We start from the raw sequence: 19,149 nt of genomic DNA on the forward strand, positions 1-19,149 counted from the left end.
AAAGGGGGAGAATATGGAAGATTTACTAAGTGAAGAAAGCCAGGCTATGAAGGAGAGACATTGTATGTCCCCACTTAATATATACCGAGTGTCCACACTCTATGACTGAAAATAATTGACTAAAGGATATACAAACAGAAAAGATGGGTGTGAATGCCAGATGTGGTGTGTGTGGAGGAGTGGGGCCTAGGGAAGGACATTTGGAGGAAGTATAAAGAGGCAGAGAATTGATGGGATGGGAAGGTATAGTGTTATCTGTTGAAGAAATTTTGATCAACTGGACTAGGGAGAAATGTTCACATATTCAAATGTTCACTCTGTAAGCTAAATAATGTGATTGAATGTATAAAAAATTAATTAAAAATAAATAAATACAATTTAAAAAATTAGAAAATACAGTAAAAAAAATTAAGGATAACTCTCAGTGGCTAATACTGAAAAATAATGACTGTGTCAAATTATAGCCCAAAGAATCAGTAGCCATAAGTCTAAAATGACATGAATATATGGCTAAAAATAGGACTATGGGAAAACAGGAGTATCTTCAATGTAGAATTTTTTTAATCTGTTATAACATTGAGAAATAATACAAGAAATATAAATCACCATTAGCAACTATGGTAATACTAGGGAGGATATATGGTAAAATTAGTGGCAAAACATTAAGGAGAAAGAAGCTACTTACATATCCCCAAAGTATTGTCCCAAAAATATTTATTAATTACTGTGGTGGTATTACCTGTGATCACAAATTCTTTGACAACTCTTTCTTCCTCTGGCATACTGCCTGGATTTAGTGACTACTTGTAATGTATAGCGTTTAGACAGAGAAACATGGTAACTCTGAAAAAAGGGGAAACTAGAAAAAAATCTAAATAAAGTTCGCAGTTCAATAAAAAAAAAACTAGCTCAGCTAGATAACTGAGTTGATATCAGTTTTTTAGAAATAAGTCATAATGATAACTTTTTAAAGTTTGACCCACTACTCAACAATAAAGATCTTGATCAGTTGTATAATATAAAGTATTAATAGTCAATAAAATGATTTATTACTTATAATAATAATAAGTTATTTTGAAAATATAATTGCAAGAAACTTCTCTGGGGAAAAAAATTCTATAGGGGTGGGCTACAGGATGCCATGGTGACTGGGGACGTGAGGACCTGATCTCCCACATAGTTGACAGTGGTTTGAGTTCCAGACCTGGCAACTTGAAAATCACACCACGCATGTGTATGTCCCCAGAATCCTGGGAAGAGAATGGAGGAGAAGGAATTGTTGTGTGGCCATCCCCCCTTAGGGGTGATTTCTCACTTCCCCTCTCACTATGTCTCTCTGTCTCTCTCTGGTGAGCACATGCGCTCTAAGAAAAGAAAAAGAAAAAATTCTATAGAAGTGTTGCAATTGGACTTCCCCTTATTTTATCCATAGCTATTTGGTCTTATTTTAAAGGCAGCATTAAATGTGCTACCTCACATAGTAAAACATTTAAAATCTTTTTCTGCTTTATTTTATTTTTTGTTGTGTACAGAGTGCATCCTGATATTTTGATACACATATAAAGTGTGAAGCGATTACTGCTATCAAACAAATTAACATATTCACCATCTCTGTAAGAGTCATAGTAATTTCCTTCATCTTTGAATAAAATGATAATACTTTTTGTTGTTTCATAGTAAGAGTACCTAAAATCTGCAATCTTAGCAAATTTTCAGTATACAATGCAATAGTATTGATTGCAATCCTCATGTTTTACATTAGATGTCTAGAGTTATTCATTCTTACTAACTACAACTTTGTACCTTTGGAGCTACATCTCCTCACTCCCCTTTTGTCTTCTCCTTATCCTCACCCCTCCTTCCCTGGTACCCACTAATCTACTCTACTTCTATATGTTTATTAATTTATTTAATTTATTTTTTAAAAAGATTTATTTAATTTTACTTTATCGTTATTATTATTATTACTGTATATTTAATATTGACCAGAGAGACAGAGAGAGAGGGAAAATGAAAAAGCAAGGCACCACGTCCAGGACTCAAGCCACAGTAGACCATGTGTTAATCCAGCACTCTAACCACCATGACACCTGCTGCCCCTTCCCCTTTTTTTTATGGTCTGGAAATAAGTGAGCTCTTGCAGTATTTTTTTTTCTACAGTTGGCCTATTTCACTTAGTCCTAAATGTCCTCTAGTTTATCCAAGTTTTTGAAAATGGCCCAGATCTTCTTCTTTAATACTGAATAACATTTTGTTAAATGTACGTATGTGTATGAGTGTGTGTGTGTGTGTGTGTGTGTATAATACATATCTATTACAATTTCTTTATCTGTTCTTCCATTCATGGATATTCCAGTTGTTTCCATAGCTTGTTTCCACATTGTAATTAATGCTGCAATGAACGTGAGAGTACAGATAATCTTACAAAGTGGTGATTTTGTTTCCTTTGGGAATAGACCCAGTAAAATGTTTACTGAATGATATAGTGGTTTTATTTGTAATTTTTAAATGATTCTCCATACTTTTTTTTACAGTGGACACACCAACCTACATTTGCATCAACTGTATAAAAGTTTTCCTGTTCTCCATACACTCACCAATGCTTTTGTCTTTTTGACAAAAGGCATCCTGACAGGTGTGAAGTGACATCTCATCATGGTTTTGACTTACATTTCTCTAATGATTAGTGATGTTAACCACCTTTCCATGTACCTATTGGCTTTTCATTTTTTCTTCAGAAAAATGTCTATCCAGGTCTTTAGCCCTTTTAAAAATTGGATTATTCATCTTATTACCATTGAGTTGTGTGATCCCCTTGTTTATTTTGGATATTAACCTTTTATCAGATAAGTGACTCAGAAATATTTTCTCTCAATCTCTAGGTTGCCTCTTCTAAAAGATTTTTTTTATTCCCTGAGAATCTCAGATGAACTAGCTTAATGCCTTAGCTTTAATCTGGTTTCATCATTTATTGTCTTCATCCTGAACTTTACAATGTATGCTAAATTGAATAAATTAGTCTTTTCTGTTCCTAATGTATGTACTTTTTTTTTTTACTAAGTGCTTATTGTTATCTTGAAGAGCAACATTAATTTTTCTCCTAAAATTACCATTTTACATGATCATTTATCAGGTGTATATTAGAGAATAGTGAGTTTTTTAGAAATTCCATTTGCTGTATGCTGTCTTGTGATCTTTGCACAGGACTTTCATTTGTCATGGTATTTAGCGCTCAGTTATGTTTAACTTTTAGTCTTGAGAACAAGTCAATCCATATTCCGACACCTAATGGTATAAGTTATGCAGTGCAAAAGACTTGACTGCCCTCTATCAATTTCTTTGTAGACAAGTCTTTTGAATGTAGTAATTGGTAACAATATAAAAATGTACCTCTTGGCAAAGCTCAAGGTTTCATTAAAAAAAAAAAGACTCTATAATTTAGATTTAAAGACATTTGGCACAGTGTCAGAATCTCCTAAAATATTCATTTATCTGACACTTGTCGAAAATAACCAATGTCTCAATGTGTCTGCTGATTTATTTTGAAATCTGTTCAAAATTGAAATGCTAAATACTGGTAATGCTAAGTCCATGAAATGAAAAAAAAAAAAAAGAAAGAAATCCTACAAATTATTTGACCAAGAATCAAGGCCATGTCTCCTCAGGACGTTTTTCCTTGGGTATAAGAAAAAACTTAATGTATAGAGTTACAAATTATCTGTTGTATTAATTTTAGGAATATTATTTTTTAAAAATATAGGAACATTATTTAAATAAAACTTGATCAGGAGATTACCTAACATTCTTTTACAAGAATTGTTTCTTGATCATCTGACTATGGACTAATTTTAAATTTTAGTTCTTATTTTATCTCAATAGTATTTATTTTACTGCTTTAAAAACTAAATTTGACACTTCATCAATCATTTTCTTGTCAAGTCTCCAAAGTGTTCCAGTCTTTACTCAAATAGCATTCTATTATGCATTCATTTAAATTTTATTGTATTATTTTGCCTCTGTTCATAAAAGAAATTTTTATGCTAATTTCAACTTAAGTAATTGCAATTAGTGTCTCAAATTACTGATTTTCAATTACTTTCCATCTTTCTATAAATTAAGAAGCAAACATTTATAAAAGTACAGAATTTTAGTGTGTTTTCCAATTATTTCATACCTCCAAGTACCTTTTTAGGGATTTATATTCTTAATGACTAAGAGATATTTTTCTGTCTTTTAGGTAAATTAAAAGCCTTACCAAAATTCATGTGATTTTGGCTACTGAAATCTTTAACCAAAGTTCATTACAAATGAAGTCTTCATATTTATCATAAAACCATGTCTAAAGTGTGGGTGCTGATATTATTAGTTAATTGGGAATGGTAGTCTTTAAGATATGTTCATGAAAACCATTACAACATCATCAAAGATGAAATAACCAAGTTATCCATGAAAGTATCCATCTCTCAATTGGTTATTAAGTAAGTGGCTGTTACATACAAAGTGATGATAGGTTATCTAAGGGCATACCTCATGAGCATGTAGTCTTAATGGGTCTGACTTATAAAAGTCCATTAATACAGATTTAGAATGGTTATTACTTTCCTGCTAACCAGAGATCAATCTCTGACAATGAAGAATGAAAGAAACTTGTGTTTTTCGCACTGCCCTTGAGTTTGAACTCTGTAGCACAGAAAGAGCATGAATAGGTTGGTGCCTTTTACACTAGGTGTTTCCAATATTTTTACAACAATCTACAATAAATGCACTTTGTATTGTAGTACATCCACACAAACATTCAATAAAACTAATTTCTGTCCTTACTACAATCGGTACAGATATATGTTCTCTATCATTTTATTTTATTCTATTACATTTTTATAATGCTTTTTTTCATAACACTAATTTCATCACACCTAATAGTGGTATATGCATATAAATATATATATTTCTCTTGATGGTTAATGTAAACAAAAATCAGACAAATGGTAAATACTATTACCATAATTACTAATCTATTGTTAATAGAAAGCATAGAATGTATATTGTTTTGAAATTTTCTAAAATAGTTATAAAAATACTATTCTGTGAGTAACAAATAATCTTAATAATTTCTTAATAATCTTAAAAATTTCTAAAAATTCAAGGACAAATAAACTGTTATCTAATCATAACATAATTTTTAAAAATGAAATGGAAATCAATAACAATAAACAACTATTAAAATTACATAAGAAAATGAGGTACTATATCCACCAGGGTTCATACAGGATTTAGAACCACAGTGAACTATGGGAAAGGATTTTTTAAATAAAAACTAAATCTTACATCGCTGTGGGGAAAGTGAGAAAGTACAGGTCTAAGAGGGAAGTTGGGAGCCCAGGGGAATCATCAATAAGTCAATCTGAGAAGTCTAGAACATTCCACAATCTAAATTAGACTATGAAGGGAAAACTTGTGAGAAGGTTGATCAGACACTGCCTCTATGTTGCTAACACATCTGTGGATTTGCTGCCGAGAATCTGAAGGTGGACCTGGATTTGAAATAGGTAGGATCGAAGATAACATAGAACCCAGTGATACCTCAGTGTCCACTATATAAGCACAATAACCTTCAGAGAGAAATAGCAGATCCTCACTCTAGTCTTCTAAATCTCACACAAATTCCTCTTTCAATCAATTCTCGCTAACATGGAAACAGGTGAATAGTGCCGTATGTTTCGTTTGTTTGTTTGTTTGTTTGTTTGTTTGTTTGGAGAGGTTTTTTCGCTATAGAGCGCATGTGCTCGCCAGACAGACAGACAGAGACAGAAAGACAGAAAGCGAGAAATCACCCCACAGGGGGTATGGCCACGCTGCAATCCCTTCTCCTCCATTCTCCTCTTGGTATCTTGGGCACACACGCACACGTGCGCGGTGTGAGTTTTAAGCCACTGGTCATTGTTTTATTGAATGCCCAAATCTCACCAACATGTCACAAGGCAGACAAGAAAATGTGGTCCAATCAAAGAAAGAAAATGAAACTCCAAAACGCTATCTTGAAAAGATACAGATCTAGGAGTTGGCTGGCAAAAAGTTGAAAATAACTGCTTTAAAATCTTTTGTCACCAAATTTCAAAACATAGATTTCTTTAGGGTTGATTTCCATTGTTTATCTTTTCTTCTGAAAATGGGTCACATTTTACTAGTTTTTTGCAAGGTGAATAGTTTTGGATTTTATCTGGGTATGATTAATATTATAGAAACTTTAGGTTATTTTATGACCTTCTGAAAAGGATTTTTGTTTTAGCAGGGAATTAACTAGATTAATCCAAACTACAAATTATAACTTAAAATCCTGTTTGGTTCTTTGACTCTTAGTTGAGGAGATTTGAGTCTATCTCATGCATGTGTTAAGGGGTCAGTCAGATTTGGAAAGAATCTATACACAGAACTAGTTGTTCTCTCTGACTCTCCTTTCCAGGATTGTCTCCTCATTCATCTTGTGATTGCCCTAAACTTTAGCCTCTGATGCTCAATTCCAGAAATACTGTAGATCAGCTATTGGAGTTTTAGCTATTCAGCAGGGCACTAACTTGGGTCTGCCCTCAGTCTTAAACCATACAAAATGGGCAACTCACCCATGCTATTCCCTTCTTCCCACCATTGACTCTCCTCCCAAATCTGCCTGCTTTTCCACTCATTAGTACTTTCAGGTTGTCTTTGAGTGTATTTTTGTCAGAGTTTACAATTGTTATCTGTGAGACAACAGTGTCAAATAGGCACTCACTCATTCATACTGACAGTGGAAATCTGAGATAGACTACCATCAAAAAGCACAATATTCCCCTTCCCAAGAAGCTTCCATGTTGGTAGCAGTAATGTTCATCTCTGCAGACAGTTTTATATAACAAAGAAGGAATTTTCCAGGAGCTGATAGCATAGATGTAAAAGAGAGTAGATTAGGATAATTTGAAGTGTTGTGTCCTAAAAAGCTGGAAGATAGTATCCTCATAAACTCTATTTTTATTTTTATTTTTTTAGAGAGCGAAATTTTTGCTATAGGGTATGCGTGCTCGCCAGAGAGACAAAAAGTGAGAAACCACACACACACACACACACACACACACACACACACACACATACCCCATGGGGAATGGCCATCCTAGAATCCCTTCTCCATTTTCCTCTCAAGATTTTGGGCACACACGCACACATCCCGGTTTGAATTTCAAGCCACCGAGTCCAGGTCTCAAACCATGGTTGACTTCGTGGGAATCCAGTGCTTTAACCACTGTATCACTTGCTGGTCCCCCAGAATTCTTAATATTAGTTGGAAGATACCTTAGCACAGACTCATTTCTAAAAGTAAGTCAAGATGGAAATTATTTTACTTTAGCCTAGATTCTATATGCAAAGGAAAGCAACTATATTCCCATAGAAGATCTGAGATTATTTATTCATAAAACAGGAACTACGACATTAATTCCTACTTAAAAATATGAGAATGAGATTAAAAAGATGAAAACTAATGCCAATGTGGGAGAGTATAAATTTAAATAAATATACAGTATGAAATATTGCTCTTTCCAACACAGCTATAATGCGTTGAAAGATTATAGACCTTCAACACTTAACATTTACCTGGCATATAAACTGAATTTGACATTCCTTTAGTCCTGTTGGAAAGGTCTTATCATAAAACTATTAAAATTAAAATCACTATTAGACTCACAGTCTCCAAATATTTACATGTTCAATTGAGGGGTCTGAATTTTGATGTGCCAAAACCAATTAAATACATGAAGACATCATAAAAAGTCTACTTATCCTCCATGTGAGGAAATAAGTGCCACTTTCAAATGTATGGATGTGATCTTCTTTGTTATCAAGGCCTTGTAAAAATGTAAAAGTATAAATTTTATAATATTATCCCCATGTTTTATATAAAGTATAAACATTGAGGCAGAGTAGTTGGAGTAGAATGTCCTCAGCTAAGTTTTCCTTGAACTTATTACCTTACAAATCTAAACATGAGTCTGAGACCCTCACATAGGCAGAAGTATTTTATTATTATAAAATGGCACAAAAATGAAGTAAACAGTGCAAGTAGCTAAGCACTCTTTTAACCTTACTAATGTTAGAAAATGCAAGATATCTTGGCATTCTGTCTTAGCAGTCAAATCATAATTCTGATTACAAAATTATTAATTTTGCATAGTGACATCTGCCACTTTCATGAAAATGAGAGACAGGGAAAGCAAGTGAATTTATTCTAGAAACAGCATATGAGAAGCAGAAAGCCCCATTTAAGGCCTACCCTGGTGGTGCAGTCAGTAGCAAACTGAACTTCAGTGCTAGAAGACACTTGACCAACTGTAGGTTTGTATTCACCTCAGGGTCAATTTGAAAATATGCCTGGTGTGTACCCAAGATCCTGACAAGGTGGAAGGGGTTGGGTAAAGGAGACAGTCACGTGACAAGACCATTTTGGAAAGGGTCTTTCTCTCTGTCTCACATGTGCACATGCCATTATGAATAAAATAAATTTTAAAATTGAGAGAAATATCCACTATGTCTTCTTTGCTTTCATGGACAAAGTGGAAAAAGAATAAATAGGAAGCACAAACAGCGATTAGATAAAGGACGGAATGGCAAAGAGGCCTGGATATTCTATCATTATTTGAAAGTTTAAGAGATCTATATTCCTTTCCCTTAGCAAAGCCGTGCATGTTCTGGGTCAGTCAGAAATCAAACCTGAAAATGGAGGACAGAGATGGTAAGAAAACTTACTGCTTTCTTCAAGGAAGTTTGGAGATACATGAAAGAAATATTAGAAAAGAGATAAAAGAGAGAATTGAGTTAGAAAGTATGTGAGTGCTTGATAGACACAGCCTTTCTAGACAGAACACTTTTCTTTAACATTCTAGTATGCATTGCAATTTATTAATCAAATGAATAAATTTATATTGAGCACCTACTATATGATTAAGTATCATGGACAATGGTCTATAACATAGAGTATCTGCCCTCTGGAAGCTTAGTTTTCAGTAGCTCTATTTCAGACAGGCAAGTACAAAATTTCAATACAACACATCCTCTGTGCCACGGAAGCCCATAGAAGGAGCACTCAACCTTAACTGATGGGGAGGGCATTCAAGGAATTCTTCACAAACATGCTTAAAGGAATTTAGACACAAGGAAGAGTGCAAAAGACTAGAGCATGAAGAGTAGCTATGAGGACACTGGGCCAATAATGAGACTAGACAAGAAGGGCTCAGAGGATCTCACCTACCACATTATGAAGCCTGGTCTCTGGCTTGAAAACACTGGGGAGGAGACGAAGCAAGATGAGATTTGTTTCAGAAAGATTATAGTGTAGAAAATAGATGGGTTGTTCGGCAAGTGTTGAGACAAGCAATTTAGTGGGCTCTTGCAATAAACCATGGGAGAAAGGCTAGTGGCTTTGAAGTAGTGAGAATGCAAGAAAGTGAATAGATTTGAGAGGTACCAAGAATATAAAACACAGAAGCACCAGATTTTTTTTTTTTGGGGGGGAAGAGGTTTTTTTGTTTTGGGGGGGGTTTTTTGAGAGTTTTTTTTCTTTTCTTTTCTTTCTTTTTTTTTTTTTTTTTTTTTTTTTTTTTTTTTTTTTCCACGGGGCGCTTGTGTCCCCCACAGAGAGATAGAAAGCAAGAAATCACCTCCCAGGGGGGATGACCATGCCGCAATCCCTTCTCCTCCATTCTCCTCTCGGGATCTTGGAAACACACGCCGCACACGTGCCCGGCCTGAGTTTAAGCCTCTAGGTCCAGAACTCGAACCGCGGTCTACTACATGGGAGTCCAGCGACATAGCCATTATGCAATGACTCTTCCTATGACTACCAAAAGCAAATAAAGAAATCTCTCCTTTAGTCAATTTTTCCCCTCATTTTCCTTTCTGATTCTTTGCTTTTCAGTACTAAGGAGTATTGGATATACAGGTTTATAAAAATGAGATCTCAAAAGCAAAATAATTCAGTAGCATCAGAAAAATAGTTCCCATGTTCTGATGTTGTCCCATCTTCTATTGCAACTTAACATTTATACTATTCTAAAATCATGTCCTGTGTGCCTAACTTCTATAATCCCTCAACAAAATTGCTTTCCCAAGGTGTTCTACCAATGAGAAAGACTAAACAATTTTTAACAAACAGCCCATCCATTAAAATGCCCTTGAAAGAGACATCATGAGACCATTCTTCACATCCTTACACATACACACACACAAACACACTCATACACAGACGGTCAGGTAATCTTTTTCCATCCCATTGCCCACTATCTCCTCTTCGGTGTACATCTTCTCTTGGATCACAGTTGATGTTTTACATGCTGTCTCCCACTTTCCATTTAACTTTTCCCAAATAGGGGTAGAAGTGGTCTGTAGTGCTTCAGTTACACACTGCACAGAGGAAACCAGATCCTATATGGCAGACTAGGATTTGAGTTCTGGACTTATAGGTTGGAAAAGCATGCTTAATGTACCAGTGCATGCCAAAGATCTTGACAGGACAGACAACTGGAGGAAAAAGAGTTGTCTTTTAGAAAGAAAGAATTCAGCCAAGAGACAATGTATGGTGGAACAAAGCTTTATAGCAGGATAAAAGAACAGAGCAGGGAAAAACGGAAGTGAAAGTACACTCCTGATAGGTAAGCGGGGGCTGGTTCTCTTCATAGACAGTAGACATCAGGTTTCTGTGTTGTGTTCTTCCATATCTCAGCTCTCCTCTTTCCATTTCAGTACATACTCAGTTGGGTCTTGTTATATAATAATTTCCCATGAATCAATGCAAATAGTATGTTAATAAGCTAAAAGTTATTTGAAGGTAACCAAGCACAGTACTGACCATACTCCAAGTTACACAAGATTCCTTTAAGTTATAAAAGCTTCCTCTCTTCAGTACTGAGCATGCTCCAAATTATATAAGGTCCTCTCTGCTGTCCCCTACCTGAATAGCAGGGTGTACCTAACCACAAAGGAAGCAAAGGATGGTTTGACATATTGCCATGGTTAGTACCATGGGCAGTGCCAACAGACCTCAAGGTCTTCTTCTCCCTGCTTATGCCTGACTACCTACCCTAACTAAAAGACTAACAGATTCGACTTTGTAAATTACTTTTTAAGTCTGTTTTTAAAAAAAAAAAAAAAGTGAGCAAAAAACAAACAAAAAAAAAAATTGAGAGGAGTATTTTTAATATAGTGACAGACAAATAATTTAATTAATCTGTTTAATATATTAAAAAGTTTTCCAAGTGGCCAGCAAGTGGTGTGGTTGTTACACCCTTGGACTCTCACGTAGCAGACTGCAATTTTAGTTTCGGACCTGGTGATTTACTTTCTCATCTCTCGCTCTCTCTCTTTTTCTCTCTCTGTCTGTCTCTGTATGATGAGCACACATGCCCTGTATCAAATTTTAAAAAATGATAAATAAAATCAAATTAATAATTAGGAAAAATAAATAAAGGGGTAAATAAAGGGGATGAATGCATATGTTTTTCAATAAATGTACAAAGCCTGAAAATTTACTTTATACAGAAGAAAAGAAAATGATAAAAACACACTTTGAAGTGTAAAATCCCACTCAAAATCAAGTAAATAAAAAATGGTTTTCCCCAGCCCATTGGCAAAGATTTTTTAAATATATATGGAATATATATAATTATTATTGCATATTATGTTGTATATTACATTATTTATTATATATAACTCTGTATATCTTTTTAACATATATATATATATATTCATTTTAATTTGAAGTGGAATATTGGGAAGTCAATACCTCAATGTATTTATACATTTTGATGCAAATTTTGAAAGTTTCATTAATTCTTCCAAAGAAAATACTAATGGAATATCTATCACACATGACTATGAAAACAACAGGTGCCAAATAAATATTATTGAAGGATATATAAAAATACTTTTCCTATAAAGACGTTTATAATAACAAAATATGAGAAAAAATCTGAAATGTTCCAGAATAAGGCATTAGTTAAATAAATTGCTATCTCCATACAATAAAATATTATACAACCATTGAAAAATTTTATTACAAATGTGGAAATCTATATACTTATAACAATCAATAAAATAAAGTTTAAATTAATTCTACTATGGGACCTTATTTTTGTAAAAAAAAAAGTGCTATATTTCTATGGGACCAGCAGTTAGTGTAATGGCTATGTCGCTGGACTCCCATGTAGTCTACTGTGGTTCAAGTCCTGGACCTGGTGGCTTAAACTCATGCCAGTCACATGTGAATGCATTCCCAAAACAAAATCCTGAGAGCAGAATAAGGAGGATAAGGGATTGCAGTGTGGCCATCCCCCCTGGGGGGTGATTTTTTGCTTTCTGTCTCTCTGTCTCTCTCTGTCTTTCTGGTGAGTGCATGCGCCCTATAGGAAAAACCTCTCAAAAAAAAAAAAAAAAAAAAAAACATTGGGACCCGCAGTTAGCTGGACTCCCATGTAATTGACCATGGTTCGCATCCTGGACCCGGTGGCTTAAAACTCATGCCGGGTGCGTATGCGTGTGTGCCCAAGATCCCGAGAGGAGAACAGAGGAGAAGGGGTTGTGGCGTGGCCATCCCCCCTGGGGGGGGGGGTGTGATTTCTCGTTTTCTGTCTTTCTGTCTCTCTCTGGCGAGCACACGTGCCCTATAGCAAAAGCCTTTCTCTCAAAAAAAAAAAAGGTGTTATATATCTGTATATAAACACTCATTTGGTGAAATTAATGAAAGGATATACACTAAATTATTAGTATGTTATTGTTGTTTTATTTTCAATTAATATGCATTATATATGCAGTGCAATGAAGTAATAAAAATTATTTTTAAGTTTTGTTAAAAATCTTGAACACATGACAAAACTTTCTTTTCCTTCTTCCTTCCCTGATGTCTGTACACTTAAAGAGTGTTCAAAGTGTGAAATACTTTTTAAGTTTGTTTCTTTTTGTCTCTCTCTCTCTGTCCTTGTCCTTTTCTTCCTTCCTTCCTCTAGGGAAAAAAAAAAAGAGGAAGGAAAAAAAAAGAAGAAGAGAAAGAAGAAGAAGGAGAAGAAGGACAAAGAAACCAACACCTCCATCTGGGTCTTTACATTCCATCTCCAGTTTCAGCTAGCCCAGATCACGGGCACAGACTCTCCTAACATGCTCAGGAAGTCTTGGGAACGCAAACCTAGGACTTTTCCCATGTGGGTCCAGTTGTATTGCCACTGCTCCACCACCTGCCCCCAAAGATTGAAAATATAGAAGAGAAAAACAAGAATTTAGCTGGAATGATGGAAAAATCTTTTTTGCAAAAGGTGTCCTTTGAGATAAGACTTACAGGATGGGTAGAATTTTGAGTGGGAATGCTGAGATAGGCAGAAAGAAGCCCCCAGAGGGTGTGGGAGAAGAGTGAACTCAGTTTAAAGAGAGGCAGGTATAGAATTGTGTGTGTTAGACATGAACATGGTAGTTAGTTTGGGGTAAAGTATCTCAGGTAGGCTTCTCCATCTGAATGAGTCTGAGTTTCTCAACAAGGATGCTTCCTCATTCCACATCAGTGTTTCATTTGGAGCAAGATCTTAAATATGTCTCTGATTTTAAATTACAAATCACATGTCCAGGCTCTGAGTTCAGAGTTATTTGTAGCATCCCATGCATTAGAGAACCACAGAGATTGACCCAGGTGACTATTTTTGTGAATACAAACTCTTCCCAATATTTTTTCTGCCTGTAGAAATTACTTTTGAAGCTGGGATTTCAAAATAATTTCTAATGGACATTGCCTAAGAGACTAGAGTATGATGTGTCAAATTCCTTTGCTCTGGCTAATAATATGGGTAAATAAGGGAGAATTGACACCTTTTTTTTTCTCTTTTTCATTCCACATATTATTCTCATAAGGTATTTTCTCTGGAATATGAATATGAACATGTTGGTCTTTGTAGTAAGCCCTGGCCCCTGGGTACAGGACCTAATTGCCACGAGGCGGCTCATGCAGCTCTGGTTTCATGGGAAATCATCTCCATTCATTTCTATATATGTTCACTTCAAAACCCACCCTTCTTCCTCTATAAGTCTGTCTTAATATGCATACAGATTGATCCATCTTGACTAACAGAAACACTTACTTCACTTGAAAAAAAGAGTTTGTATTGTATTTTTAAAAGCTACATCTAGTGTCTCTGCCCATTTTTATGGAATCAATTGATTCTATTGAAATAGTCTAATTAGTCAATACCTAACATGTGCCTACCTTTAGAAAGTATTCTTGATCATTCAAGAATTAGGAATCATTCTCTTTTTATTAATTATTTTATTTTATATTTTATAGGAATCATTCATTCTTAATCATTAACTCCTCCTTTTGCAGACACGTCTGTGTGGTAAGACAGGAACAGTGGTTTGTAATTACTGCACTGGAGTGTCATGTAATGCTATGTGTGTGTGCCTACAACTGACGTTTACCAGTGTAAATGAGTCCTCTAAAATAATAGCTGTGTGTCCACTGATAAAACAGAGAACATGACCAATCATGTTTTACCTTTAGCTTATAGGAATGCAAACAATCTTCTAAAATTATTTATAGAGATCATCCTCTATGCTCTGAAATAGTGTTTCTTCTTCCCATCTGCTCCAAGTTTAGCCCGCCCATGCTAACACCTAGTGTTTGAAGTGATTGGCCAGTTAATACTAATTCAGAACATTAACTGAAGCTTATGTAATAGCCATTATTAATTTTATTATTTAAAATGTTCCTTTTCTAAATTAAAAGTTTCTTTTCCAGGGAACTGGCAGTTAGTGTAATGGCTATGTTGCTGGACTCCCACGTAGTCGACCACGGTTCGTGTCCTAGACCCGGTGGCTTAAAACTCACACCGGGCGCACGTGCGTGCGTGCCCAAGATCCCGAGAGGAGAATGGAAGAGAGGGGATTGCTGCGTGACCATCCCCCCTTGGGGGTGATTTCTTGCTTTCTCTCTCTAATGTCTCTCTCTGTCTGTCTGGCGAGCGCAAGCGCCCTATAGCGAAAATCTCTCCAAAAAAAAAAAAAAAAGTTTATTTTCCAAACAGAATTTTCTTTTGAATCAAACCACACAAAATAATGAACAATAAAAGCATTTGATCAGTGGTGTAGTCTCGAAGAACTCACTCCAATTGAAACAGTCATTGCCCATATTACCCATGTGTAGACAAACTCTGCTTTCCTGTTGGTATATTGAGACAAAGTCTAGGAAGAGTAAGACAATAGTTATAAATCTAACTACTCGAAAATTTGGTAACATAAACCATAAATCATCAACTCAAGAACCCAGAAATATGATAAATAGCACCTTTAACACTTAAGAAAGCATTGACTTTAGATTGTCTTTTCCATGAATACAACTAATTATCAAAGTCCTTACCAAAATTACTTATAATTATTTTAAAAAGCCACACATTTTAGATGTAGAAATCTATGAAAGTGTTAGAGAGAGTTATGAAAGTTATGTGTGATTACTTTATAACCAGGGTCATGAACCAATTCTCTTAGTATTTTATGCTTTGCTGTTCTAATTCCTTCTAGTTTGATGTTTCTCATTTATAATGGATATATTTCATTTATCAAAAAAGTTGGATTGAACACTATAATATTATAAATATTTGTGCATATTTCCAAAGAATCCATGGGCTTAACTGCATTTTTCCCTGATTACTTATATGCCTAATACATCATGTTAGATCTCACATGTTGCACTTTCACAATAAAACATTCAGATGAGAAGGCGATAACCCAAACAACCTGACAACCAATCAAAAGACACTTGGAAAAAAATAAAACCTGAAGGTAAAGAAAATCTATACCATGAGTGCAGACTTAATTTGAAGGTTATTTTCAACTTAAATGTCAGATTTTTTGTTGTTGTTCAGGGGTGAAATTTCTGTTCAGATTTTGCAGAGGGTTAATAAACAGTCAAAAATCCCCAGCTGCTATCAATGACCCCACCCCATTTCTTTTCCACCTTCACTCACATGGCAAGTAGGATATGGACACATTGTTCTGCCTTGTATTCAAAGATGACACTGCTGACAGTGATTGCTCCACTCTCTGTGTGTGACTGAGAAGCCCAATATGGTACCAGGAGTCCTTCCTGTAATTTGCACATATGAAGCCTGTTGGAAGGTTTGTGAGTGCAGCTGCTTTTAACAGAGCCTGTCATTGTTTATATCTCTGCCTCCAAAATACAAAATGGGCCGTTGCTAGGAATGAGCCACTTCATTTCCTGACCACTGCAAGCCAGACCAATGTCTCTGTTGTTCTTTCCCAGATGTTCCCCAGCACAGCCATGTTGTTGGAAGCAGAGCTGCGATTCAGTTTGAGATGGACAAGATAAATTAACTTGAATTATTAGTAGCTCTTTGGTTGGGGATTATACTGAGCACCAATTCTAAGTACCTACTAGGAGCTAAATAGTTCTGATATATGGTGGGTGGGATACAGAAAAAGGTGATGTCTAGTTTCCACCATCAGGTTGTTGTTTATTTTCTTCAAAGGTTTTTACCCTGGGGCACATGTGTTCACCAGAGGGAGACAGTGAGAGGGAAAATAAAAAAAATCACACACACACACACACACACACACACACATCCAAGGGAATGACCATATCACAATTTCTTCTCCACTATTCTCCTCCTGGGATTTTGGGCATACATGAATACATGCCCAGTGTGTGAAATTTAGGGCATGCCATCTACTGGCCCCCATCAGAGTTTTAAAAAGGTAGACACACAACTTTCTGGACAGGGTCTACTAAAGAGACTACCTAGGAGAGACTATTTTAAGTTTGGATGCAAAGGATTCCTTCATGGAAGAGAATATATTAGAGAAAAGATGATGAGAGAGGATACTTTCAGCATGGGAACTGTGAAAAATGATACTTAAGTGACAAATTGACAGCGTGTTTTAAGGATCAGAGTATACAGGTTTGGCCCAGGAGAAAGACTATAGGATATAATAAAGCAAAGTAGGTTTAAGCCATCACTGAGATTTCATAGATGGTTTGAAACTAAATGCATAAAGGATCAATAAATCTGTGTGCCTAATGAGTAGTCCCTGACTCTGGCACAGACCAGCTCACATGATATTGAACAAAGGACTTAATCTCCCAAGACCTTAACTTTAAAATCTGTAAATAGAGAAGAGAAAAATAGAAAAGTAGTTCTATGGATGAAGGCATATTTGGAAAATTGTGAAAGAACTGCTATGGCTCCCACAAAGATCAAGAGACACTAGGGTAGCGCTATTACCTACGGAGCCAGACCAGCGATGGCTGCTGTGCAGAACAGTTCCACGGAACATGCTTGCCCAGCTTGGTGGTTCAGTGCAGCAGGGGACTGTAGTGCTGCAAGCCACATGGCTAACCATGGGTTCATATTTTCAGGTCAGCCTGAAAACATACTGGGCATTAATATGTGGGCCCAAGATCCTGAAGAACTGGAGGGCTGGGGAAAGGGAATCAAAGTGTGAGAAGATTGTGGCATGAGTCTCTCTCTCTCTCTCTCTCTCTTGCTCTCTCTTTCTCATACTCTCCATCATGAATAAAATTAATACATTTCACAAAATCAGGGGGAAAATGCTCATTCACCTTTCAAATATCCCCCAAGTGAAGAGGAAAATCCACTTATTACTTATTATTCTCTAAGCCAGTTCTGTTTTGCACAAAAATACAAAGTATTTTAATCAAATTTTACATTTCTTAGAAATGTGAATTTTTGGAACCAGCAGATGGGATATGCTTATATTGCTGGACTACCATGTAGTCAACTGTGGTTCAAGTCCTGGACCTGATGGTTTAAAACTCACATTGGGCATGTGCACATACATGCCCGAAATCCTGAGAGGAGAATGGAGGAGAAGAGATTGTGGCATGGCCATTACTCTCTGGGGATTTCTCGCTTTCTGTCTCTCTGTCTCTTCTGCAAGTGTACATAACCTATAGCAAAAAGTCTCTCTTATCCTCACTACAGTTAGGAAATATGACAAAATTTTTAAAGGAGATGTGGGGCCAGCAGACAGAATGGTGGTTAAGGCACTGGACTCCCAAATGACCAGCTGTGGTTCAAGTTCCAGATCTGGCAGTTTGCTTTCTCTATTCTCTCTCTCTCTCTCTCTCTATCTATCTATCTATCTCATCTCTCTTTCTCTTCTCCCTCTCTCTCGATGAGTACACATGCCCTATAAAAATTTGTAAAAATAACAATTATAATTACAATTAAATAAATAATTCTTGAAAAAAAAAGGACTAATAGATAGTGCAGTGGTTATGTTGCTGGACTCCCAAGTAGTCGATTATGGTTCGAGTCCCAGACCTGGTGACTTAAAAGTCATGCCAGGCATGTGTGCATGCATGCCCAAAATCCCAAGAGGAGAAGGGATTGTGATGTGGACAACCCCCTTGGGGGTGATTTCTCAATTTCTGTCTCTCTGTCTCTCCAGAGAGGGCACGCACCTACAGCAAATATCTCCCTAAAAAAATAATAAGTATTGTTATTGAAAAAACATTTTTAAATGATATGCAAATTTTACTTCATACAGTAAAAAGGATGGTACAAAGTATTTATAATTATAAGCTTCTCTGTGTACATTGTGGTTGAAAATCACTGGGTGAGTGATTTTCATGTTGTTTTTTTCTTTTCTTTTTCTCTTTTTTTGCCATAGGGTACATGCACTTGCTGGAGAGAGACACAGAGAGGGAAAAGAGAAATCATCCCTTAGGAGGGATGGCCACATCACAATCCCTTCTTCATTCTTCTCTCAGGATTTTGGGCACATATGCACACACAAGTGCTCAGCATGATTTTCAAGCCACCAGGTCAAGGACTAGAACTGTGGTCGGCCATGCGGGAGTCCAGCACCTTAACTACCATGCCACCTGCTAGCCCTTTCATGATCTGTCTAAATCAAACCTTCTAATTCCTGTAGGATGTGAGAGTCCCATGCTCCCATGTTACAGTGTACTCTCAGGTGCCTAGTGAACTTTTTGTTTGTTTGTTTGTTTAGTATAAGCCCCCCCAAAAACATGTGCACTCACTGGAGAAAGAGAGGGAAAGTGAGAACCAGCAGTTAGCGTAATGGCTATGTCGCTGGACTCCCACGTAGTCGACC

The 19,149-nt window shown here is 36.1% G+C and overlaps 1 protein-coding gene across 1 annotated transcript in view; it reads right to left on the reverse strand.

Moving 5' to 3' along the window:
• The window catches only part of LOC102492775 (2,4-dienoyl-CoA reductase, mitochondrial-like), a 102,213-nt gene that overhangs the window by 71,904 nt on the left and 11,160 nt on the right, over positions 1-19,149 (reverse strand). Inside the window, 2 exon segments of the mRNA XM_014586182.1 lie at positions 6,618-6,734; positions 10,261-10,422. Of these exon segments, the coding sequence (XP_014441668.1) occupies positions 6,618-6,734; positions 10,261-10,422 (279 nt within the window).

Source organism: Tupaia chinensis, unplaced genomic scaffold (genome assembly GCF_000334495.1).
Source record: "Tupaia chinensis unplaced genomic scaffold, TupChi_1.0 Scaffold000117_2, whole genome shotgun sequence".
Classification (NCBI taxonomy): Eukaryota; Metazoa; Chordata; class Mammalia; order Scandentia; family Tupaiidae; genus Tupaia; species Tupaia belangeri.